The following is a 25,645-nucleotide window of genomic DNA, read 5'->3' as shown; positions in this document are numbered from 1 at the left end:
GGCAAAGATAGAGAAGGCAAGAGGGGAAATGAGTGGCCACCACAGTGGCGGGTGGGAGGGGTTGCATGACTGCAAGAGGACCCTGAGACCACCAGACCTTTTGGAAAGTCAACTAAACGCCAAAAGCATTCGAACAGTGGTTTAGTGGATTTTTTTTTTTTAACGAAAACTGGCAAAGGGGCTGAATTTTGCATCTGCGTTCAACCTAGATAAAACAGGAGCACGAGTGGGCAGCACAGGAGACTAGAAAGTCATGAAACTGTAGGAAGGGATTTGGAGTTCCCTAGACCGCAGAACTGGAGGGTTCGGGCAGTGAAGCACACTTGTGCGGCTTTCCCAGGAAGCAGCAGAAGAGCCTCCCCACCACCCCCATCCACAGTGCCAGGGTTACAGAACTATTAATGACACAAAAAAATGTGCCAAGGAGCAAGGTGACAGAAAGCTAACGCGTAGACAGAGATCCAGGAAGGCGCTGAGCCGCAGCTTTGTGAGAAGCAACTCCGTGGAGCTAAAACCCGGAAGGGGTCTGATGCGCATGCTCAGGAAATCTACAGTGGCCTGGAGAGGAGGAGGGGCATAAAATGCACAACAGGAAACCGGGGAGACAGGTGTGAAAGCACTGTGATGTCAGGGGATTAGAAAGGTGTTGGATGGCGGGAGGAAATCAGTGTGGCATTAACACTGATTTATGAATATTCCAAAGTATGCATCTTCTCCGTGCAGACCGACAACAGCTTACTAGAACAAACTGAGTTGACATCTATGCCAAGTACGATGAAAACAACTCGGAACCTCGTGAAAATAGCATGGTCTTTGGAGAAACCATGACCTTACTACAGCCAGAACAGTGGTTCTCCAAGTGTGCTCCAGGGGGTCCTGCTGGGGAGATTTTCAGAGCATCCCCAAGGTCAAAACTATTGTCACAATATCACTAATTCACCTTTTACATCAGGTTGATACTTGAACCGGTGATGCAAAAGCAGTAGTGGGTACAGACTGCTGGCACCTTAATTCAAATCGAGAAGGGGACTGTGGCAATGGGCAATGCAACCTTCACCCCCCACAATGGCAGCAAGCACAGTGCCCAGTATTAAGAGTTTAGGGGAGGGGTGCCTGGGTGGTTCAGTTGGTTAAGTGTCTGGCTTCAGCTCAGGTCATGATCTCATGGTTCGTGGGTTGGAGCCCTTCATCGGGCTTTCTGCTGAGAGCTCAGAGCCTGGAGCCTGCTTCAGACTCTGTGTCGCTCGCTCTCTCTCTCTCTCTCTCTCTCTCTCTCTCGCTGTCTCTGCCCCTCCCCCACTAGGGCTCTCTCTCTTTTGAAAATAAATAAATTTTTTAAAAAATTAAAAAAAAAAAGTTTACAGGAGCCGAGTCCAAGAAGTCTGACAACTTAAACCAAAATTTCCTGAGGTATATTCCAAAAGACACTAATTTTATAGCATGTTAATAGGGGATATCAACATAAAATTTGGTGGTCAAAGAAATCTGGGGATTAGGAAGTTAAAGTTATTTCACTGCAGGATGCTGATGTGCAATCATAGGTCACACGTTTATTTTTGCAGAGTCGTGAATGCGCTCCTGCACAGCAGGGCTTACCAGGAGGGTCACTTCCAAGGTGCCCATATGTCTGCTTGGCTCAGGATAGTCCTGGGTTATGCCTGGTATTTATAGGAAGGGCTTCTATACACGCTCCTAAGCATCCAAATTTGCGATATTAAATTATGCAATAATCCTACTTACAGCTGATAGTATTGCCCATATTTATTTGACCACAGAACATTTTTTTTTTCTTTTTAAGGTACATCTCCTGAGACAAATGTTCCAAGGAACACACTTTGGGAAACACCAAAGTGGCAGGAGGTAGAAGACAGGAGCTGACCTTATTCCAACAGGTCAAATGCAACGTCTGTTATGTTTACAGTATAGTTTTCACCAGAGCTCCCCATTTTATGGTGTCTTAAAAAAAAGCATAAATATAGTAGACAGTGGCTCCCAGAAGCTGAATCCATGGCATTAAACTCTAGCCACCACTGCAAGTTTTGAAAAAAATGCTTCATTTACTTCAAGACGAGGCACAGATGTTCCTTTACATACAGAATGTGGCTGGGTTTCCCATTGTGCAGAGACCCACAAGAAAACCATTCCAAATGTTAAAGCCCATATTTCTTAAGACGCAATTCATCCGAAAATCATGGAAGAGAAAATGGGTATGCCCTAGTCAGGTGGTAAAATGGAAGTGCTCTGAAACAAAAATGGGAGGTACCACGGAAGAGAATCATCTTAACAATGGGACCCCAAATGCCTCCCCATCACCAAACTTCTTAAGCAATTGACACGCGCCTGTGCAAGACCCACTCCGACGAAAATTAGGTACAAGACTGTGACTTGCCAGGAGGGCACAGACCACACCCATTACCTGATAATGCTTCAGGGTCCCGTTGATGAGGAGGGCGGACTGCTTCTCCACCCTCTCTGAGATGGCATGGGCCACCGTGTAGTAGGACTGGGAGCCCCTGGCACTGTACTGCATGCTGTACTCATCATCCACGTCTTGCTTCGCTGTCCTGGGACAGAGAGTGGAGAATCATCCTCAGATAATTTGGTGCCTGAATGGGGAGCCTAAAATAGCTGCAGTGAGTACGGTGTATCGATCACCTACTTCCTGTCTTCTAGTTCAAATACACGATCTGTAACCCTCACAGAATTAGCAAGGTAGACTGAGTACTGTCCATCCCCATTTTACGCTTGTGGGGAGGTGTAGGCTCACAGAGGTTAATTCATTTGTCTGGGCCACATAAAAAGTAGTGGAATCCGGGTCTGCGTGCAGGCCCGCTTGACCTCAAATGACCAACACGAGCATGAGCTTGCCCAGCAGCTGAGAGAGGGAGCAAAGGGATAGGAAAGACAGGCCAGTTTCAGCTTCCTATGTCTTGTTAACCAGCTGGTATTTTATTCCACAAGCAGTGAGGACCATCAAAGGTGGGGGTGGGGTTCTAGACCTTTGGTAAAGGAGGAATGGCAAACTGAGAAAACAAAGTTTCCTAATGTGGGGCCTATTTCCTATTTCTGGGTGTTTCCTTTAAAACTCATCCCTTTTATTATTTATTTGTTTTTTAATAAAATTTATATTTATTTATTTCGAGGGAGACAGAGACAGTGCGCATGGGGGAGGGGCAGAGACAGGGAGAGAGAGAATCCCAAGCAGGCTGTCAGCACACAGCCTGATGCGGGCCTCAAACCCATGAAGCCATCAGAACACGACCTCAGCCAAAACCAAGTCGAATGCTCAACCGAATGAGCCACCCAGGTGCCCCGAAACCTCATCACTTTAAAATGTTGTATTTTGCAGGGCGCCTGGGTGGCTCAGTCAGCTAAGCGTCCGACCTCGGCTCAGGTCATGATCTCTCATTTCATGAGTTCAAGCCCCGCATCGGGCTCTGTGCTGACAGCCCAGAGCCTGGAGCCTGCTTCGGATTCTGTGTCTCCCCCTCTCTCTGCCCCTCCCCTGCTGTGCTCTCTTCTCTGTCTCTCAAAAAATGAATAAGTGTTTAAATAATAAATAAATAAATAAACAAATAAACAAATAAACAAATAAATAAATAAATAAATAAATAAATAAATAAATGTTGTATTTTGCGGGGCACCTGGGTGGCTCAGTTGGTTAAGCGTCTGACTTTGGCTCAGGTCATCTCATGGTTCATGGGTTGAGCCCCGCATCAGGCTCTGTGCTAACAATTCAGAGCCTGGAGCCTGTTTTGGATTCTGTGTCTCCCGCTCTCTCTGCACCTCCCTCACTCTCGCTCTGTCTCTCTCTCTCTCTCTCAAAAATAAAATAAATATTAAAAAAAATTTTTTAAATGTTGTATTTTGCACATTATTTCCTCCAAGATTTCTCTTAATATTAGAGCTACACAAGCAAAGTGCCAACACAGAGGATGGCTGGGGTGAAGAATGGAGCCAGCAATTGAACACCGGGAGAAGAGGGCGCTGAGGGGTCCTGGGGTGCTGCGGAGACTGGGCAGGACAGGGGTTAACGGGGACTAAGAGGGAATGGCATTTCTCACAGGGTGGGGGGGGCGGGCTCAGGGTGAGTGTCAAGGTGGGAAGAGCAGCCGAGCAGCCAGCTAATAGGGCCGGTCTGATCAGTTCAGTCCTGGCACCGAAGGCCAAGGTCGGGGAGAAGCCCAGGAGTGATGCTGAGCTGGAGATGGGGATTTGGGAGGAAGGAAGGAGATGAGCCCCCAAAGCTCGGTGGGTGACCTCAGTCGCCACATTCGTTTCATGTGGGGTGTGGGCGTAAGGTCGGTCGGCCTCCTTCCTTAAACAAAATTTTCTACAAGAAAATCCATAAAGCACAATCCTCCTGAAACACATTGACAAGGGAGAAAACTGAGCGATACACACTCAATGATCTGCTTGGCATCCTTCTCAGAAACCTCTTCACTGTTTGGATCCAGAAGTATTTTCTCTTCCGTGTCCTGCCGACTGGACTCCTCTTCTTCATCCTGGGGAGGGAACAAAGACACAGGAAAGAGTCCACTTTCGTGAGGGAACCTCGACGGTAGGCATTTTCTGAAAAGTGACTGGGTGGTACTCAACTTCACAGACAGAGGAAACACAATTAAGGGAGGAAGTAAATGTAATACTTACCTGAACCAGGCAATACGCCATTCCATTTCTGTTTAAATCATTGAATAAGAGAATAAGAGAAACCCTCTGAGGATCCCTTAGAATACTCACTCCCAAGAATGAATATGGAAAAGTCATGGCAGATGGGTATTTATCATTGTTTGGTTATCAGAGTCCTGCAGACCGTATCTTCTCTCACTTAGAAACATTCTAGAGCCTCCTCTCCAAAGCCAGACTTTAGAGGCTTGCTATGATCCTTCTCATAAAAATGCTCTCTGATAATGCCAGTCGTCCCCCATGCATTCAAGGTAGAGGGGCTGGAGCTTGTGAACACACTGCCTTCTGTGACTACTTCCTATCACATATTTCTGAATTTAGATTAAAACTGTCAATAACTTGGCAAAGGACTCACTATCTCCACCTCTCAACTGTGTACTATGATCTGCTCATCTGCTTGAAAGCTTTGCTATGTAGCCATTATGTGCACTATCAACCACTGGTGTTGAAGGCTCAGCCCTTCCAGATAGTCCAGGAGAAATTCTTTAAAAGCAGGTTTCAAGAGAATAATGCTTTCCCACAACTCCTGCATGAAAACATATGAACTGACATATGTTCATATCATCATGTTAACATGATGTTAACACGGACAATCAAACCTAGGACAACAGATCATTGAGATGCCGGGGGTCCGGAGAGGAGGCAGTACAGGTCTTTCGTTTTCCAGGCAAGGGATGAAGTTCTTTGAGGGGAACATGACTCGCCATGAGTGGGAGACCCAAGATGAGGACTCAGGGTTTCTAGACCCCTGGGTCAGAGTTCACTCTATTCCCGGCTGCCTAGAGCTGTCTGCAGGGGTCAGTCTTGGGCTGATAGCTGGGGGTTCAGCAGCCTACTGTATCTCATCTCTGTCCCTCCCTGGTTCTCTTACTCAATGACAAGATGCTTCCAATGGGTCACTTATGGACACACTCATCTGAGTAAACAAGAAACATTTTAAAAATTGATTTTGTAAGCTTCAAAGGCCTTGGAACAAAAGTGGCCTATAAAAAATAAATAGCATGCAACCCAAAGCAGTTTGATGGGGTGCTTCTTTTTTTTTTAACATAACTTTTATTATTTTTTCCTCTTTGTAAAAGTTAACAAGTGTTCATGGTAGATTCCTTTGGGGAAAAAATGGGGGGGGGGCCACAAAACAGAAGAAAATGACAATTGTCTTAAAACTCTGGTGAGCTATATGACCCAGTCTGTGGATCTACGCCACAGCACTTTCTGAACTAAGATTCTTCCAAGGCTGGCAAACAGAATTAATGACCACTCAATAACAATGCTCTCATAAAGGAGATAAAAGTCTTCTTTTAACCCTCCTATTTGTAATTATTAAGCATTTCGCAGTTGATCTAAAAAAAAAACAAAAACAAAAACAAAACAAAAAAAAAAACCTTTACTATTATTTCTTAAGTTCTGTTAAAAGTGTCCAAAATTACCATCTCAGGCTCTAGATGTCCTGACTGCTCCCTCCAGGAGACTGAGAAACATGCTTCTCCTTGGGTCATGGGTATATCCAAGGAATTCAAACCAGAATCATGTTTAAAGAGAAACCAAGAGGGTCAATAACCTCATTCAAACAAGCCCATGTTGCCCTTTCGTCTAAGTCTCCAGGTATTTGACTGCAAATACACTCTAAGGCTTACAGGACTGCAGAAACCTTTAGGTGACTAAGTCTCAGTGCAAACCAGGTAAGGCAAGGCGCCGCCTTCCCAAAGGAAACCATCTCCAGTTCTCTCCAAAAGACCGTTCTGTCCCCTCCAACATAATGTCAGCTTCTGTTTTCTTGGATTCATATAAATTTAGAATTCACCAAATTTCCCCATTGGCCACGAGCCCCCGAGAGGTCACTGTACCATTGGGATTGTGCCATCACGGCTTTGGCTCATCCCTCAGCCCCAGGCGTCCCCCAAAGGCCAACACTGGAGGAAGACGCGACAAACAGACACGGGTGCCTCCCCCATTAACTTTCAAACCCATACACTCCAAACACAGGTGACTACATACCTCCTCCTCGTAATCAGAATCACTCTCTTCGCTGTCGGATCGGGGGGCGACTTCGTAACTAAAGGAAAAGGAGTGGGAACGAGAGGGGGCTTAGTTTTTTAAACTATAAAACAATATGTACACCCGTGACCTAACTAGCATGTTCTATGCACAAATGACAGATGCAGGTGAAATAACTTTAACCAGATCGGTAAAGGTCATGCTGTTTTAGTTCTAAGATTGTAAAAGGAGCACAAAACTCTAAGAAGTCAAAGGAGGCCAGTACTTCTGCTTTATTGTTTTTTTGGCTTTTTTATTTTGCTTGCTTCAATTTATTTTGAGAGACAGAGAGAGAGAGAGGTAGAGAGCACGCAGGAGGGGCAGAGAGAGGGGACAGAGGATCTGAAGCAGGCTCTGTGCTGACAGTAGACAGCTTGATGCGGGGCTCAAACTCACAAACTCTGAGATCATGACCTGAGCTGAAGTTGGACGCTCAACTGACTGAGCCTCACAGGTGCCCCCTCCCCCAGTATTTCTGCTTTTAGGCCATACCCAGGATTCATCTCCAACCAGGCGTCCAGCTGACTTGCTTTGGGTGCTTCTGGTCCAAACAGGACCTTGCCAGTTTCTGTGTGAGTCACTTTGACAGGGAGGTCACTCATCTGACTGCTTTCATCTATGGGCTAGAAAGGAGAAAAAAAAAATACACATCACCGCTTGGTGTTCACACAGCCTCCCAATTCTGTGCTGGGCATTTCTCAGCCTTTTGGCTGCCCAGCATCTGAACCCTTTTTCTGTGAATGGAAAGTTCACCACCTATGGAATCCTGGCAGGAAGTGGAATACCACCTCCTACTGAAGAAGCTGAAAACACCAGCCTCTCTTACAGCAAGGCTACCAGCACAAGACCTCAGCTCCATCCACCGGACGCACTCACCAAGGCTCTGTATAGGGACCCAGAAGGCTGGGGAAGCCGGCAGAAACAGGCATGCTGGAGGGAGGGCAGAGCACAGCAAGTGGCCTTGTGGAGCTCCTGCCAGACTCCCAGCGTCAGCCATAGGTCTCGAGGTCGAGCTGTTGGGCTCAACGCTGGCTATAGCCTTGAGGCATGTTCTCCCGGGCTTTCTTGGAGATCCAATGAATTACCCAATATCCCATTAACATATTCTCTTCTCACTTAAATCTGGCAGGGTTGATTTTTGCCATTTGCAACTCAGAACCCTCAACCCCCAAATAATACTTCCCCAGATAACAACTATTGCAAAGTCATGGTTTCTGAGAAAACAGGAACAGAGAAAGGTACTGTCACCTCATGAGGGGTCAGTCTAAGCTTCTGCAGAACCAAATGGCCTGGCATCTAACGCAGCCACGGGTGCTAGGAGTAGGATTTTAAAGCAAAAAGCTCTGCTCATCTGAAACCTGGTGAATGGGCCAAGACTGAGCTGAAGTTCATTATTAGACTCTCAATGAAAAATGGCTTGCTCAGAAAATTAGGAGAAAAAAATGAAATTGCAGAGGCTGCATTCAACCTACTTCAGAGAACAAATTTTTTTAAGAGGCGTAAAAATGGAGTAATCCTATGCAAATGCGTGCAACTCATTACAGGGTGACGTCACCTCTAGGAGCAGACCCCCAGGCCAGACGTTGTTGGTTTGGAAATGCCTGATGTTTTAGGAGTCCTCAAGTTATCTATCTCCTTAAAGGTAATAAAATTCAATATTTAGAGAACTTATCAATTCCAAAGGATTTTTCCTAAATTGTTCTTAATTGAAGTTAAATATAAATGGTAGGAAAAACGGTATACAGTAGCTTATCTTACGTATCTTTATAATAAATGACCAGAGGGGCGCCTGGGTGGCTCAGTTGGTTGAGCCTCCGACTTTGGCTCAGGTCAGGATCTCACGGTTTGTGAGTTTGAGCCCCGCGTTGGGTTCTGTGCTGACAGCTCAAAGCCTGGAGCCTGCTTTGGATTCTGTGTCTCCCTCTCTCTCTGCCCCTCCCCGACGTGTGTTCTGTCTCTCTCGAAAATAAACATTTAAAAAAATTTTTTTAAAAATGACCAGAAAAAAAAAGTTCTTTCTCCCTTCTCCTTTAAGAAAACACTGTAAGAATAAAAAACAATATATTATGATTATCAACCAAAATAAGCTTTAAAAAAAGAAAAGGATTACTCCAAACTGTCTTTTTTGTTTTTCTTTTATGTGTGCTAAAGCGATGCATGTGAACACCATTACTTTGCACGCACGACGTTTCTTTCTCTTTAATGTGAAAGGTCATCTACACACCCATGTGATCAAGACCTACCAGTCGCTATCGCCTCCCTCGGAAAAGTCAGCTTACGTTACCTTGAACTATTATAATATAGCTTTTTCATTCTTATGTCATGCCTCAAAGAAAATTGGGAATCACTGTAGCTGGAATTAGATCTTTGGCAAAAAGCACTGAATGAGCACAACAGAGTGTAAGAACATGATTTCAAAACAAACTGAGCAAGATGTCCACTTTGCCAACTTGAGCAAACAGAATGCGCATGTGTTGAGATTAAAAGAAAAAAAAAGGTGCATGTCACAAGCCCAAGATCAGTGGCTAATTTTCCCAAGAGATGATAAGAGGTAAGAGCATTGTCCCGCTAACACGTTAAATCTCTCCCTGTGTGCTTGTTAGTTACAGACCCTTGTGAGGCATGCTCAGGTAAGGCTGGGGGCTATTACAAATCAGAGTGGTTTCTTTTTTTTTTTTTTTTTTTTTTTTTTTAAATTTTTTTTTTTTAACCTTTATTTTTGAGACAGAGAGAGACAGAGCATGAATGGGGGAGGGTCAGAGAGAGGGAGATACAGAATCTGAAACAGGCTCCAGGCTCCGAGCTGTCAGCACAGAGCCCGACGCGGGGCTCGAACTCACGGACCGCGAGATCATGACCTGAGCCGAAGTCGGACGCTTAACCGACCGAGCCACCCAGGCGCCCCAAATCAGAGTGGTTTCTAAGTGCTCCAATATATGGTATTCTTCCCCTAGAATGGCCCACTGAGAGGGCCTTACACGTTAGACTCTTAACCCCATCCTTTCTTTCCCTGTGATAGATTACAGTGGTTAAGCCACATTTACTGTTCAAGAAGTTTCTGCGCAGAATAGTGGTTTCAACCTTTTTCTCTGGATCCAGGATGTTCACATTCAGAGTACGCCTCCCATGTACAGTGATTCTAGAAGGGTTCCCCAAGCAGGTTTATCAGAATCCATGAGAGAAGACAGTTTGAAACATACTCCCTCCCATTCGGCTGTGGAGAGCGGTACGTATACCTCCTCATGTTAATCACTAGCAGAGAACTTTGAGTTTTCGGAGAAAAAAAAGTCCAATAAATAAGTAATTGTGTTCTCATGATTCAGGAGAATTTTCAAAATCCTAGGAAATAACATTTAGGAATGTGCTGATGACTCCACACATAGAAGCCCTATCATAAACCTACACACAATGTCAAAAAATAAGTTAACCAAATATGTAAATTGTTTATGGAGTTTCATAATTTCAAATTAGTAATACACTAAGGAAACTGGGTCATATTTTATGTTTCTGTATCATTTACTGGGGAAATGCAATTATACAATCACTTAAGGTTCTTACACACATGCTATACATTCATAAACATATAGGTACACAGAAGATTCCAGAAGGTACACAAGAAACTTCGTCTGAGACGGAAGATGCCTTTCCAGTATATCCCTTTTATGCTATTCTAATTTTCAACTATGCTAATGTACTACTATTTTTACTTAGAAATGAATAGCTGAGTAAAAATAACGTTGGTATTCACAGAAAATGGTGCCGTAGGGCATGGTGGGGACTCACGGAGCAGAACAGAGCAGAAATGGGTGCAAAACGCCTCACCTCTCCGTCTGGTCCCAGGGCAGACTCTCCACCCTCGGCAATCTCTTCGGCCTTCTGCAAAGCAAGGTCAAGATGTCAGGTGTACGTGAATCAAGAAGAAGGTTACAAGAAGAACTTTGTGGCAACACTGCGGTATAAAAAAGCACTTCATCGCCACTCATCATCATCCAACAAAGCTTACGTGTTAATGCCTTTCATTTGTATTTCTCTTCGCTGTCTGAGACAAGGTGTGTCTTTCACAGGCAACTTGCGGGGAGCTACTGAAAGCCACGTATGATTCAAGGCTGGCACACACCAAAGATTTGTGGGTCGAGTCTTCCAGGACCCAAAATGCTGAAGGTATGAGAACATCAGGGCTGAGGTCAGCACGTGGAATGTCCTTCCCCTGTTTGGCACTGGGAAGACAAATCCTGATGTAACTGGCTCCACATTCCTTGGCAAGGTTTCTAAAAACGTCCATCACGAATAAACTCGGAACCGCTCTTGGGTCATAAAAACACAGAATTGTACAACAATCCTGTGTGCTCTCTGGATGTTTTCCATTCAACCTAATCGGCTTTTCATAATACACAGTATTTCTATGGTGGGTACTAGGAGCAAATGTGATACAGATACTGTGATCTCATGACAAATTCCGTCACCTGCCATTTCTTAAATATTTCAATATCTTAGTCCATTAACCTCCATGTGCCTCAAAGACAGCCTAAATGAAAAGCGAGGATTATGTCACATTTGGGGCATACCCGAGAGAGTCTCATCTGCAATAAACACGGAAGAGTCTCAAATTTCTTACATTTATAACAACCTCTTTGACAAGGGAAATCTTTTCCATCACCTTTTCAGAATCCTTATTTGAAAGTTATTGCTGGAAAGCTATACTCTTCGTGTGTGAGGAAAAAAACCCAAAAAACAACTTTAGTCATTTCCTTTATCAAGACATTTAAGAAAATGAGCTTTCCTCCCCTGGGCTCTTTAGTTAATTAAAAATATATATAATGATACAGAATCGATATTAACTCTACTCTGTTTACTTAAGGCATTGATTATATAATACATTTTTGCTTTCCATGAAAATAACTCAATTGTCTCTTGACAAAACAGCTTTGAGAGGCAATGTTCAAAATCCAACCCTTTCTCCATACTGAAGAAATGCAGATCCCATAAACGTTTGAAATTTTGGGGAAGTTCTTTCAAAATTGTCTTACAAGGAATACATGTACGTATGTATGCCAAAGCAAAGGGCATGAAAAAAAAAATTGCAGTGCTTCTACCAAAGAGCAGGAAATAAAATGCTCCCTTTGGTTATGATTTCCCAAGAATTTAATATTCTATGTATGCCGCCCCAACGTGAAAAACATTTACACTCCAAAGGAGTGATGAGCGTCAAAAAAGACACCAGGCTCTATACCTTGGCGAAGGATATAGAGAACAATGGCAGAAAAGCCCAGAAAAGAAACCTCCCATGTGACCAGCCCCTAAGAGTTCCAATTTTGGAATTCTCGGGCACTACACTCAGGCGACTGTTTTAATTAATGGGAGAAAGTCAATTAATCCCACCATTCTTTCCATACAAATCAGAAATAAGCTACAAATTTGGCCAACAAAGAAAATCAAATGAGACAATGAATAAGCCAATTTCCAATATCTAGCGAGTGGAACTGGATCACCATTTCAATGAATAGTACATTAAAAAGCTTGAAGGACCATAAATAATAGAATCAAAACCATTCTAAAGGATACTCTTCTATGAATATGCTTTGACTAGCTAGAGTGTTATCTAAAAACTGCCTCACAATCAGGCCTGTCCTTTATTTTAAATCCTCTAAACTCATTTTAAAAATAATATCGAATTCAAGAGGCAATGTAAGATTAGATTTAAAAAATTTGGTTCTGGAATTAGACCACCAGTGTTTGAATCCCCAGCTCTGTCACTAAGAACAAGAGATCTGAGCTATGTGATCTTGAGCAAATCTCCGTCGTGCTTCCCTCTTCTGTAAAAAAGGGACAGTAACAGTCCCTCCCTCATGGGGCTGAGGCAGGAAAGGATCGCTATTTCAGTACGTACAATCCAGTGTTCCATTATATACTGTTATATACATATATACTCCTAGCATCAACCTCCACAACGCACAAGTTTCAATGACTGTCTGAAGACTATTCCTTTATGTCTGTGACACTGGTTATAGCACTGCCTAAAACTGCTTCATAAGGTTCATCCCATGAATTCAGGGATTTCTGTCTGTTTTGTCACACGTATATCCCCACACTGACAAGGGGTCTTGGCACGTAAAAGGTACTAAGTAAATATTTGGTAAAAGAAGGAAGGAAGGAAGGAAGGAAGGAAGGAAGGAAGGAAGGAAGGAAGGAAGGGAGGGAAGCACCAAAAATAATAATAATAAAGAAGCATCCACTTAGCACACACTCAATGAATCATCATTATTGTAATTACATCCCAATGTATTTGCAAACCATAAAATTAGTTAAGAACACACACGCGATTCCTCACAGAACTGGCACGCCCTGAATTTATACCCAATCCTGCTGCTATTACACAAGGTGGAAGCCAGGTGGCAGTCTACTCTATGGCAAGAGACAACACATTCTCCCATCATGCTTTGGATTCTTTCAGTTTGATGATCTCTGGATCTCCCATGACACTGGTGCTTTATCTTGGCCACCCACCCCCCACAAAAATAAATAAATAAATAAATAAATAAATAAATAAATAATCCCACAAAACATCCCTTTTCTTGGTTCAGTGTTAACTCCAAACAGATTGCTCTTGGTGCTACCATGGTCTCCCACCAGTTGAGGAACCTTCATATACAGTTATCTCCATCACATGATTACAAACACATCCTACATTACCAGCTGATGCCTGAGCTTTTTTTTTCTCCATCGATTAAAAACAAAACAAAACAATCCTACAAAAAAACTACAAAAAAAACTACAACACTGTAGTTCATCCATTAATCAGGACTAAAAGGACTCTGTCTTGGCTTCTTCCAACCTGCAAAACGTTGGGGACAAATTATGCTTGCTGGAGGGAGGAAGGAGTGTAATTCACCTAGTGATGGAAGGGGATATGGAACAAATTACTCACAATTAAAAACAGTGTGGCTTCCCAATGCCCAAGGCCAATGGCAATTTAGAAATTCCACTTAGGAATGTTCACCAAGCTGTGTGCACTGCTACCTGTTTTCCTTGCAGAAGCTATGTGAGATAACTGGCAATGGGCGCAAAGAGGCCAAGGAATCCCTACATGTGAAAATCCTGTGTAAGCCCGCACCCAGGAAAATAAACTTCAGCGGGGCACTTCCTTCACATCACTACCCCAACACAGGCCACGAATGGCCTCGATCTGTAAAGAAACGGTGTTCTACCAAATATTTCACAATTTTACAATTTGTATGATGAAGCGAATGCATTTTATCCCTCAGCAGGTGTTGTTACACTATGCTAAAACAACATTCAAGAGCGCTGGCATCTTACAGACTCATTCTGTTTCAGCGGAAACCTAAGCTTTCAGAAACCGCTTGGGTTATTTTTACTGTCATTTAAGTGTACCTTTGAGCATTAAGATAGGTGATCAAGCAATAAAAAATACCCAAGAATATCAAATGAACAGGCAACTGCACATTACTGTGCTTGTACTCTGCAGAGAAAACCAACTCCAACATTTTTGACTCAAGTAACTGGTCAATCCAGTTAAGCAGGACTCTGATCCAAACTTCAGTTTTCACCCATTTTGATACTGAGCTAATCAAATTAATCTAATCACGCTGGCATTGCATTCACCTACCTTGACCACAGTCCCTACACTCAGATGCCCAGAATTTCTTAGAACTTTTCTTTGACCTGTGAAATTGTCCTCGTGGGGGTACATCATCATCTTGGGGGGAGGGGGGAGAAACAGGAGAGACAGAAGAATTGAGAAGAAGTGGAGAGCAGCTTGAATTTAAAACAAGTGTCTCAACAATATTACTATACTTTTGCATCTGATGCCTCTTTTCACCAAAAACTATACCAACAGGCTTTTCTGATTTGTTGATATCTAAAAAGGATGAAAACACATTTCCTCTTACCATACTGACCAATGTGGTATGCTGTGCCAGAAACACTCCCCCTCCAATATGTCACGGTCCTGAGATTTACTCCTAACAGTGTCTTCTGAGAAAGAGAATTAAAGAACTTCTGGAAGGAAAACCGAACACTACGATGGAAAAGGTACTTGACCCAACAGTGCCCCATGGGATTTGGATGGTTCTTATTAGCATCTTGAGTTTCCAAGAAATGTCACAAATTAATAGCAAGGGTGTAGTTCTGTTGGTATACACGCCATCGAAAGACTTTGGAAGAGGGAATTAAATATTTATTTTTGGCCTAAAGTCAACAGCTTGGGAAGCTGAGCCTGTGAAATGACCACGCGTCTTGACAGTAGGTTGGGTGAGGGAGGTCGGGGATGGCTGGCATGGGCTCCTGACCACAGCTGAAGGAAGAACTCTAAAGCCCTGCAAGGGCCACCTTATTACCACCAGGAACCACCGTAAATTAGAGGATTTATGATTAAAAAATTCTCTTTGTAGGAGCTAGGGAGAGAGAGATAGGCAGGGTCCACCACAAAGAATAAATCTTCACTTCCTACTACATGCCTCAACAGGCAAAGAACCTGTCACTGTCCCAAAAGACATCTTACCTAATTGCTCCTAACTAAAATACATACATACATACATACATACATACATACATACATACATACATAAAGTAGCCATTTATTCTCTCGATATCACAGAGAACATACAGCATGGGGAAAGAAGATTTTATTTAAAAAAAAAAAACAACAACTATAACCACATTTCAACAATTACTATCCTACATTTATACCGCAAAATTGTTTCATAAAATAATTAATACTAACCGAGCACTTACTCTGTGCCAGGGTATACTCTAAATGCTTTTTTTTAAGTTTACTTATTTATTTTGAGACAGAGAGAGAGAGAGAGAACAAGGGAGGGGCAGAAAGAGAGGGAGAGACGGAGAAAGAGAGAGAAAGAGACAGAGAATCCCAAGCAGGCTCTGTGCTGTCAGGGCAGAGCCCAACACAGGGTTCAATCTCACAAACTCTGAGATCATGATCTGAACAGAAATCAAGAGTCGGACACTCGGCCAACTGAGCTGCCTGGGGCCCCACTAAATGCTTTAGATACACTTTACCATGTAATCCTATCACCTTCTTACAGATCCAGAGACTGAAGCACGAGGTAATAGGTCTTTTAATGAAATACTCTATAAGGGAATGAAAGCAAATTTGTACGAAATTTAAAAGTCTGCAGACTAATGTGATTTATTAGACAGTGGCTCAATTTTCTACTCTAGTATGCTCAATCCTACTTGTACACACCCTGGTGGCCTTATGTAGCCCCATGCCCTTTTATACCTTGTAGTCACCCAGCAGATGTTAAGAGAACAATCATGGCAGGGGACAGAGACCTCAAGGTCATGCAGAGTGCACATCAGAGTACATTAATCTTGTCACACTGCAAAGACTGGTTTCACATAATTAGATATTTCCATACTTTACAAATTATGCCTCCTCTAACACCTAGGTAGATACATGTATTTCCTTTCCTATTCCTCCACCTCAAGGGCATTCACGGAAGACCAGACCCACAGCGAGAAGCTCCAGAATGATTTATAAATGTTATACGTCACAGCAGCAGCTCTGATGGTGAGAAGAGAGAAGCAAACATGGTCAAGGCAGGTTAAAGAAAACCCACTCTCCTGTTTACCAACAGCAAGGAAACACAATAAACTCCACCAGAAAGAGAGAGAACTTCTCTGTTACATTGGGGCAATTAAAAAAAAAATCGATCCCTTTCCGTTTAAGTTACAAGGTCAACCACACTTATCTACAGGAGCGTAGATACAGTCAGCTGTAGCCGAGTGGTCCTATACCTGTTGCTATAGCACAATGTTCTTGGTCCACTGGGTAAAGAAGGCTTTCTCAAAATAAAGGCTTATTGATGCCTTACTTCATTAAAAACAAACAAACGAACAAACCAACTGCAGACAGGTACAGCATAATACTGTTCTGTGGGAAAATGCTTTCTCAAAGGGTCAGTGCAGAACTTTTAAGCTTCAGGACACAGCCTTCCTCCCCAGCAGAGAAGCTGGAAGGAGCCATCTCAATCATTCACTCTAATGGAGGGAAGAAGAACTACAGATAATCCAAACTGTCAAATAATCAGCTTTTGAAAGCATCCATTTGCTTTGCACTTGAATAAAGGTGCATCCGCAATTGTGTAACTTGCTTTGAAAGAAGTCTCAAAGCCCCAGGAAAGAGACAGGTTTCAGGAAGGAGCCTGGTTTCTTTGTTTCCTCCATTATCCCATTTGTCCCAGCAAGATGGCCCCGGAAGGAAATACAGCAGGTCCTCCCCAGTCCTGCTGAGGGCAGGGTGTGCTCAAATGCTGGGGATCCTGACAGAGCACCGGGAAGGAGGCAGAGGGCTGATGATCAACTAATGGTTCTGCACATTCAATCGTGTGAGATAACCAGCCAGAGCCACCCAGAGATTCCCACCAGGCAGACAGGAGGGAGTTGCTTTGGTATCCATTATTCTTTTGCCAGGAAACCAGTCCCCGCCCCCAATTTGACTCCTGGGGCTTCCTTTTCCGCATTCATCATGGTTTATCATTATGTACCTGGTTGCATATTTGATTAATGTCTACCTGCCTCTCGCTCTCTGATGGAACTGAGAAGGCACGTGTGCTTCTCCTTGCCATCGCCTTCTTTCTCCCCCAACGTGTAGCCCGCTGCCTAGCTTCAGTTGATACTCGTCAAACAAATAGATAAAAGAGAAAAGAATAAATGCTATCAGCAAAACTGAAGCTAAGAGTTTGGAAGTAGAGAGCCAATCTATAGATCATGCAAAGTTGGCAGCATCGTGAAAAATAGTGTGACAGGTTCCCGCTCTATACAGATTAACACAAAAATAAAGGCATAATCCCCATCACTCAGTTAGAGATCTTTCTTTGCCTACGATGATATAACAATCTAATACCATGGCAGGAATCCATTAATTATAAGCCAGAAGCTCAATTCGGGGACCCTTCAGCTTTTACATCACACACACACCAAGTAGAATTTGAATTTTACTGCTACGAACACCAACAGTGACCTTTTCCTGGCCACTTCTGCAAAACACAGCTCCGGACTAGGAAAAACGAAAACTGCCGTTTCACGGGGTCCCCTTGTGGAATGTTACAGAATTCTTTCTACCTGTTTGCCCATGTGCCTTTCTCTGACTCTGAAAGCGTCTTTTGAAGTCAGAAACTGGGAGCTGGCATTCTGCAGAGTCTATAATGCCACCTTGACAAGAAAATGAGGGATCGCTCACCGACGAAATGTCTAAATCCAAGCCCTGAGTCACTGCGCACTCTTCACAATGCGGGAAGCTATCTTCTACTAAAGAAGTCAGGTGCAAGAAGGCACCTTCTCAATCATTTATTTCTCCTCCTTAATTATGAAGCAGGGATGGGAATTCAGGAGCCATGAAATTAATTATTTTTTGAAAAACATTGCGTTCAATTATTCAGTGCACAGAATAAATGATTAAATGGCACCAATCTTCAATCCTCACAGCCCTGGCCGAGACTTCCTGTTTCTTGCTGGTGTGTGTGCCCAGGCCAATCAGGGTGTGCCGTGAAAACAAAACATGAACCAAGAACCAAATCACCAGACCACTCAGGATTCAGAGAGGATCTGTATTCACAGGTCTACACTGGCAGGTTGCCCTTGAATCAAGATACAATATCTGCAGGGCAGAAATTCTAAATCTTACTCTTCACTTTCTGTGCAATATAATTAGGTTATATTGTACATAAAACTATTTACTGTTCTCTGTAATAACCTAAAACCCTGCCTTAGACACTCACCTTACTGTGACACCAGGGCAGCTGAACTGAATGAAGGAACCACTTTGACACTGTCTCCCGTTCAAACAAACAGACTGAAATCTGTTTCGAAAGTACCCCAAGGCCATCTCTTAACATCTTTCTCAGGCTCTTTCCATCTGTACTCTGCATTCCTTCTTAATTTTCATCACCCTACCACACTGGCATTAAACTTAAGCAAATACTTCTGTGCCCTCACATCTTTCCCTTTTTTACTGACCGTATACACTTGATATTTCAACACTGTACGGGACCGTGAAAGTATGGACAGAACCGTTACAGTTTGGAACATCCTACTGGCTACACCCTCATCTCCAACCTGTGGTGTGGTGTGCCTCATCACCTCTTTGACACCGTGCCTGTTTTGGATAAGCATTTTCTGCAACTCAAATATCTGAGTCTTCCACTAGGGCAGTAACGAGTAAATATATATGTGTATATATATATATATATATATATATATATATATACACACACACACATATATATATACACACACACATATATATATATACACACACACACACATATATATACACATATATATGTATATATACATACATGTATATATGCATATATATATATATTTTTAAGTTCTTTTATTTTTAAGAGACAGAGAGTGACATAGCATGGGCAGGGGAGGGGCAGAGAGCGAGGGAAACACAGAATCTGAAGCGGACTCCAGGCTCTGGGTTGCCAGTACAGAGCCCAACTCGGGGCTCGAACCCATGATCATGACCTGAGCCGAAGTCGGATGCTTAACCGACTGAGCCACCCAGGTGCCCCAGGAGAATGTATTAAAGGGCCCTGGACTGGCTCCTGACCATATACTCCTCTCCTCTGACTCACTAGGGTGCTCACCTTCTTCCTCTTCCTCCTCTTCTTCTTCTCTTTGGCGGCCTGGGCTTGCTTGTGCTCCCAAACCAGGTTGGTCAGGTTGGCCACATACTCATCAGTCTGCTGTAAAAGGTAAGCTAAACGCCTGTCTTTCTTTTGATCAATCAGTTTTCTGTAGCCCTCTTCATCTTCAGCCTATTAAGGAAAGAAGAACACGGTCAGGGCGCCATAAAGATTGGCAGACGACTCCATCTGCCACTCATCCGCCCCCCTCATGGTCTGAACTCTGACCGGTGGTGAGTGCGGGCAACCTAACGATCCACGCTGTGTGAGTTATGGCGCACAGTCCGGGTCTGGGGTGCGCTTGGGGGCGCCATGCCTGCGTCCCAGGACACGCGGGCTCGTAGCAGTCAGGACACCGAACCACACTACTTATGTGGTGCGAGCAAGTCCTCAAAGTCAGCTCTTTGCTCTTCTAAGGTTTTTTGTGCGCGTGCACAAACACACACACACACACACACACACACACACACACACACAGATAAAATTTGAGAATCCATCATCCAAAGTGTATCCTTAACTTTGTATTCTGGAAATTTTCAAAAACAAATGAAAGCAGAGAGGAGAGTATAATCTCTCATATCACCAACACCAAGCAACAGGAATTAACTCACGAGGACTCCCTTTTCATGGCTACCCTTCCCTCAAGTCCTCTCCCCAGTCCCAAGCTAGAGTGTCCTGAAGCAAATTCCAGACATAAGATCTCTTCATTCAGAAATAGTTCAGTAAGTATTTCTAATGGCAAAGACTCCAATGGACTCTAAGTGTAGTAAGTATAACTTCATATTAGTAAAAGCATCACAAACACCGCGGCTGATAGGAAAAGTCAAATTCGGGGGAGTTTTGTCAGTGACAGGCTTGGTGCGACGGGCCTACGTGACTAGAGGCGAGTCATTTAGCACCTGGAGTCTGATACTGCTGGGTAATAAAACAGGTACAGTAATTTCCACCTCTACCTCCCATTAAGCAACATTATGAGGTTAAATGCAATAAAAACTCTGATGTACTCTGGGCCATTTCAAGAGAAATCTCTTTTATGCATCCCAATAAAAAGGACAGCTCAAAATATTTTCCTCGTGTGACGCGCAGGATAAAAAGGGACATACCACAAAATCTTCCACTCTGTGGAAAAGCTGGGGATCTTTGGTCCAGGGGCACCACTCCAGCATGTGCCCGAGTGACAGCCGTTTTATAACCCAGTCTAGCTGCTGTCTGCCCCGTGGATGAGTGTGAACCTCAAATGCTATTATAACTCTAATTGCTTTTGGTTATGGTTGATCTCACTTGAAGAAAGAGTGATAAAAACTGCAGTTTCCCTGTTATCTGTATATTCCATCATTTAATTGCAAAAATTAATGATTTGCAAATGCCTAATCATTAGTGTCAAACCAATCTGTTACTGAAGTTCTAATATAGTTTCACTCCAGTTGAATCAGACAAATTTTGACTGCTTACTGCTCAAATTACTATAAAGCAGCCTCCTTGGCTAGTTAGAAATCTCGTGGACAGTCGTCTCCTTCCTGAAAAAGCAGAGGGAAGTTGGAGGAGATCTAAGGTTTAGTAATACCTGGAAACAGCGCTCTTTAAAACATGGTGTTTAGTCTCTGGAATCCACAAAATTAGTGGGGAAAAAAAATTCAAACCATAATAACACCAAGAAAGGCCTTGTCACTTGGAATTTTCCAGGTTCGTAATTATGGGCCAAGGCTAATGATTTTATCTCCATCCTATTCTCAGGCATTATGTCCCAGGTACAATTTGCAGGTCTCGTATCATTATAGATCACACACACTTTTAAAATTCCATGGTGCGCTCTGAGGTCCAATTCCAAAAATAAATGGTCAATAAAACCAAACACCCAGGTCAATGATGTAAACCAATCCCTTCTGTATTTATATATCCATTAAAAAATAATAGCATAAATGCAATGACCCGTGGGTAGCCTTTGACAATAACACAGCTATAACCAAAAACGCAACATTTCAAAATTAACTGAAAAATCACTTTTTATACTGCTAGGGAGAAATTTCTATCATTAAAAAAAAAAAGGATAACACCAGAGGCTTCAAAAAACAGACCTTCTTCGAGTCCAAGATATAACTTCATGACACATTCATGCAAAGCAACCTGTATCATGAGTCTCAAAGACGCAAAATTTTACAAAGGACGATCTGGTTGTTAAATACAACTCCTGAAAGCTATACGACCCGCCTTTATGTGAGAAGCTATAATCTGAACAGCAATGCTGCCCCAGGACAGGCAAGTACTCGACTCATCAGCCGTGGTCCTGGATTCGTGGTATGTGCTGTCCAGGAAAGAGAAGATGTGCTTACTCCATCCATACGAGGTTCAAAGGAGCATGTTAACATGTTTGAGAAGCCGCTTTTACTCACTCCCTCCTATAGCATATTTACCATTCTCAATACGGGTGCCTGTGAGGACCCCCATTTCCCGGGGTCCCTGCAGGCGAGCGAGCCCCTTACCATCAGTCTTCGCATTCTCTCCTTTTCGATACGCTCCGTCTCTTTTTTCTGCTCTCTTTCCGTGTTGGCGTGCCAAGTTGCCACTGCTTTGGACAGCTTCTGGATCTTCCCGGCCACAGACCGATGGTATTCCTTAAAATCTTTTGCATGCTGCAAAATACTGTTCAGGTACTCCTACAGGATCCAAAGGGAGGAGAAAAGGACACTCAAAGTCTATTTCCCATGAGGTTTCAGCGTAGCCCAAGAAAGCACACACTCTGGCTTCATGAGAGTGGACGATTAGAATCTTCTGGGAGACAGGTGCCCTGGGATGTCTCCTGGCAGCTGAGCTGTGGGCTATGGGGCTGGTGAAAAAGGCTCTCAAAGTTTGTTTGGGCGCCAGTGTGTGGAAGCGAAACCTCTCAGGCCTCAAAAAATACGGCCCCATGAAAATGGCAGGATCAAGGATTGGCAGAAGCATGCAAAACAGCAGTGATGAAATGTAAAGCACATCACCCTCAAATAAACCCGAGGGAGGAGGGTATTTTCAGTGAGAACCAGGTTATAAAAGTCATGCCTCTTCTGCTCTAACTTAAACACCTTAGAACCGTGACTTGAAATAAGATGAGGAGCCACGAAAATCGCCGCCATAATTCAGATCTACTTTTGAAATACAGGAGGAGACACGTGTACCAACGAATATCTAACTTTTTTTTTTTCCAAATGAAACGAAGCTGGGGCATTAAATCGAGCACCAGAAAACAAACACAACTTATAGGGCTTCTAATGCAAAATCAAATCCTGCATCAAAAATATTTCCAACCCCCTAGGAAGGAACATTTTAAAATATCTGCCCCTGGGTGCCTGGATGGCTCAGTCGGTTCAGTGTCCGACTTCAGCTCAGGTCATGATCTCACAGTTTGTGAGATGTGAGCCCCACGCTGGGCTTTATGCTGGCAGCTCAGAGCCTGGAGCCTGCTTCGCATTTTGTGTTTCCCCCTCTCTCTACCCCTCCTTGGCTTGCGCTCTTTCACTCTCTCTCTCTCAAAAATAAATAAACGCTAAAAAAATTTTTTTTTTAAATCTGCCCCTATGAAACCTCCAACGGGGCCCCAGAAAAGCCCAGGAGGCTGTATTTACATTCGTTATAAAAATAACTGTTTTGGGGAGCCTGGGTGGCTCGTCAGTTAAGCCTCAGACTTTGGCTCCAGTCATGATCTCACAGTTTGTAGGTTCGAGCCCCGCATCGGGCTCTGTGTTGACAGCTCAGAGCCTGGAGCCTGCTTCGGATTCTGTGTCTCCCTCTCTGTCTGCCCCTCCCCCACTCACACTCTGTGTCTTGCTCTCAAAAAATAAATAAGAAATTAAAAAAAAGAAAACAAAAACTGTTTTGCTCTCTTCATTTCTTTTCCAGGCCATCCGGGTGGCAGCTGGCCGTGGGATTATGCAGAAGACACCTGCCTGGAATTCAGAAAGCAGGGTCCTCCACTGATCCCCTCACAGTCCCATGGACGGGCCACCCGCTTCCCTAGCCTGGCCTGTCTCACATGGGGCGGCTGGAACACGGGAGTTGCAAGGGACCTTTCTGTTCTCATGGTTTGCCCCCACCGCCCTCGCCAGTACATTTCTCAGTCCTTCTGAGTCCACCTGAGGGCTCAGTCAGGCGTGTCCGTCAATGTAGGGCCACACAGTCCACCCCCCAATACCTGGTGCTTCTGTCGACGCTTCCTTTCCTGCTCAATCTTCTGCTGCTTCTCCAGTTTCTCCGTCATGCGGGCCTCCCTCAGGGTCTGGCGCTTACTCCGTTTGTATGCTTTGGAGTTGAGGGCCGTCTCCAGGGTTGTGTCTCGTCGCATGCAGGCCACCACCTCTTGTCTCAGCTGTCAAGGTCAAGGGGGGAGCGGGGAGCCGTTGGGAGAGCTTCCCCAAACAGAGGCCTGGCTCCTGGACAGCCTCCACTGCCCTGCTCCCCGTTAGTGGGGCAGAATGGGGTCTCTACAAGGTTCTCCGTCGGAGTTGGCCTTGTTTTTTGTAAGTGAAAGGACTAAATCGTGCCAAATCCACGCAGCATTTTCAAAGACGGTAAAAGTGTTCTTTCCCAGTAATTCAGATTAAAAACAAAAACGGAAACTTACAGCACTGTAAAAAAACACTAACCAAAACCTGTCTTGGGTGTTCAATAAATGAATTCATTCTGTTTAATTATTCTAATGGTATTAATTAGCTAATGAGCTTCTGAAATATTTTACTTCATTTTAAGTGCCATACTAACATTCTCTTTGTGTCTAAAGATGGACGTTAATGATGCTCTGCAAAAAAGAGTAGAAACGTTACTTCTTGTTCATGCACAGTAGCAGCAGGTACTCAAACAATATTAATTCAATGTTAATTTTCATATGAAAAATGGGAAATACGGGCTTTGGCTTCCCCCACTCCCAACGATGATATTCTTTCCAAGATATTTAAATTTCACACTAGATCGTGGACTTCTTTTTAGATTACCATAAACGTAGTATCTTATCCATGTTGTACATTATGTGGTAGCAGCCGGGGTGGTGGGGGTGGGGGAAGGATTGGGCATATACATTAAAATAATAATCTAACTGAATCTCAAATCAGCATCAACTATAGTTAATTCACTGGGAAAATTTCATAGAGGGTGGACTTTTCTACACCATCAAGCAAAAAAATCAGAGACTGGGGAGAGTCCAGCACAGAGAAGCAAATCTGAATATAATCTTATTTTGTGAAGATATATTCGGTTATTAATCATTTTCACAAAATTTTAGCAAGCACTTCATGAAGTGCATTTCGTGAAGTCCCGTATAGGAAAGGAAGTAAATGGAATTCAGGGCCTTTTATTTTCTTTCTTTTAGAATTTCAGCTGAAAGCTACTCTCACAAAGCTATGGCCAAGGAGCACCCTGTCACCACGACACCCTCCTGCGACATTATAACCCATAGGGCAAATGTACTCCCAACCGAGTTCCTATGACAGTAGCAAGTGGGGTGCCTTTGTGATTTTAGTCACATCCCGCAACAGACTGAGTCATGCAATTCAATACTTCCAAACCACTTTCATTCATTAATAATTCATTTTGCACGCCCCGAGACCTTCACCAAGTAAACCCACCTGCCTGGCAAGCATGCGTCCCTTCTCCCCTTTGGCTAAACGAGGCAGGGTGCGGACCAGGAGACCTGCACCTTTTGGGTCCACAGAGCAAAACTCACCAACGTAAAGACTATCTCTACTTCATTTCACTAGTCTCCTACAGACTCGGCAGTTATAAAACAGATCACCATGCTAGCTTTTATTAATCAGTCACTACTAAGAACCACAGCAAGAACACTAGGTAACAGTCCACTGATTAGTCAATACATGGGCCTGATGTGGTCAAATGCTTCAAACTTAGGCTCCGATGAATAATCAGCAGTTAGAAAACAGTGCTATGTATTTCTACAAATGAGGGGCTATCAATTCAGCAGAGGAGAATTTGGAATGGCTAGGATTTTACATTTGTGTTTACAAAGAGACTCTGATCGACCCCCTTCTATCTTTTTCTTTGGAGTCATAAAGGCAAGCTAAACCATTTATTCTCAAGGTTTCATCCATGGTAACAAAATGCCATTACTCTGACTTTGGAAACCGTAATATAGGAGAAAAAAAAATGTCTCTGATATACAGAAGAAAAAAAGTAGAATAATAAACAATTCATCTTCATTACTTTTGGCTCTATGCTGCTGGTTGGAAATACACACTAGTTTTACTAAGTTTATATCTTTATAACAA

The 25,645-nt window shown here is 43.5% G+C and overlaps 1 protein-coding gene across 7 annotated transcripts in view; it reads right to left on the bottom strand.

Annotated features, from left to right (window-relative positions):
- The window catches only part of SMARCA2 (SWI/SNF related, matrix associated, actin dependent regulator of chromatin, subfamily a, member 2), a 180,441-nt gene that overhangs the window by 114,332 nt on the left and 40,464 nt on the right, over positions 1-25,645 (bottom strand). For all 7 annotated transcript variants that reach the window (XM_058695790.1, XM_058695783.1, XM_058695789.1 and 4 more), the window contains exons 7-14: positions 23,563-23,736; positions 21,878-22,051; positions 19,359-19,529; positions 10,543-10,596; positions 7,213-7,343; positions 6,682-6,739; positions 4,405-4,505; positions 2,417-2,564 (exon numbers count right to left, since the gene is read on the bottom strand). In XM_058695790.1, coding sequence (XP_058551773.1) covers positions 2,417-2,564; positions 4,405-4,505; positions 6,682-6,739; positions 7,213-7,343; positions 10,543-10,596; positions 19,359-19,529; positions 21,878-22,051; positions 23,563-23,736 — 1,011 coding nt within the window. The remainder of the gene's footprint in view (positions 1-2,416; positions 2,565-4,404; positions 4,506-6,681; positions 6,740-7,212; positions 7,344-10,542; positions 10,597-19,358; positions 19,530-21,877; positions 22,052-23,562; positions 23,737-25,645) is intronic.

The sequence above is a fragment of the Neofelis nebulosa genome, chromosome 12 (genome assembly GCF_028018385.1).
Source record: "Neofelis nebulosa isolate mNeoNeb1 chromosome 12, mNeoNeb1.pri, whole genome shotgun sequence".
NCBI classification, from domain to species: Eukaryota; Metazoa; Chordata; class Mammalia; order Carnivora; family Felidae; genus Neofelis; species Neofelis nebulosa.
Note: the sequence above shows the minus strand (reverse complement) of the source record. Positions and strands in the feature narration are given on the sequence as shown.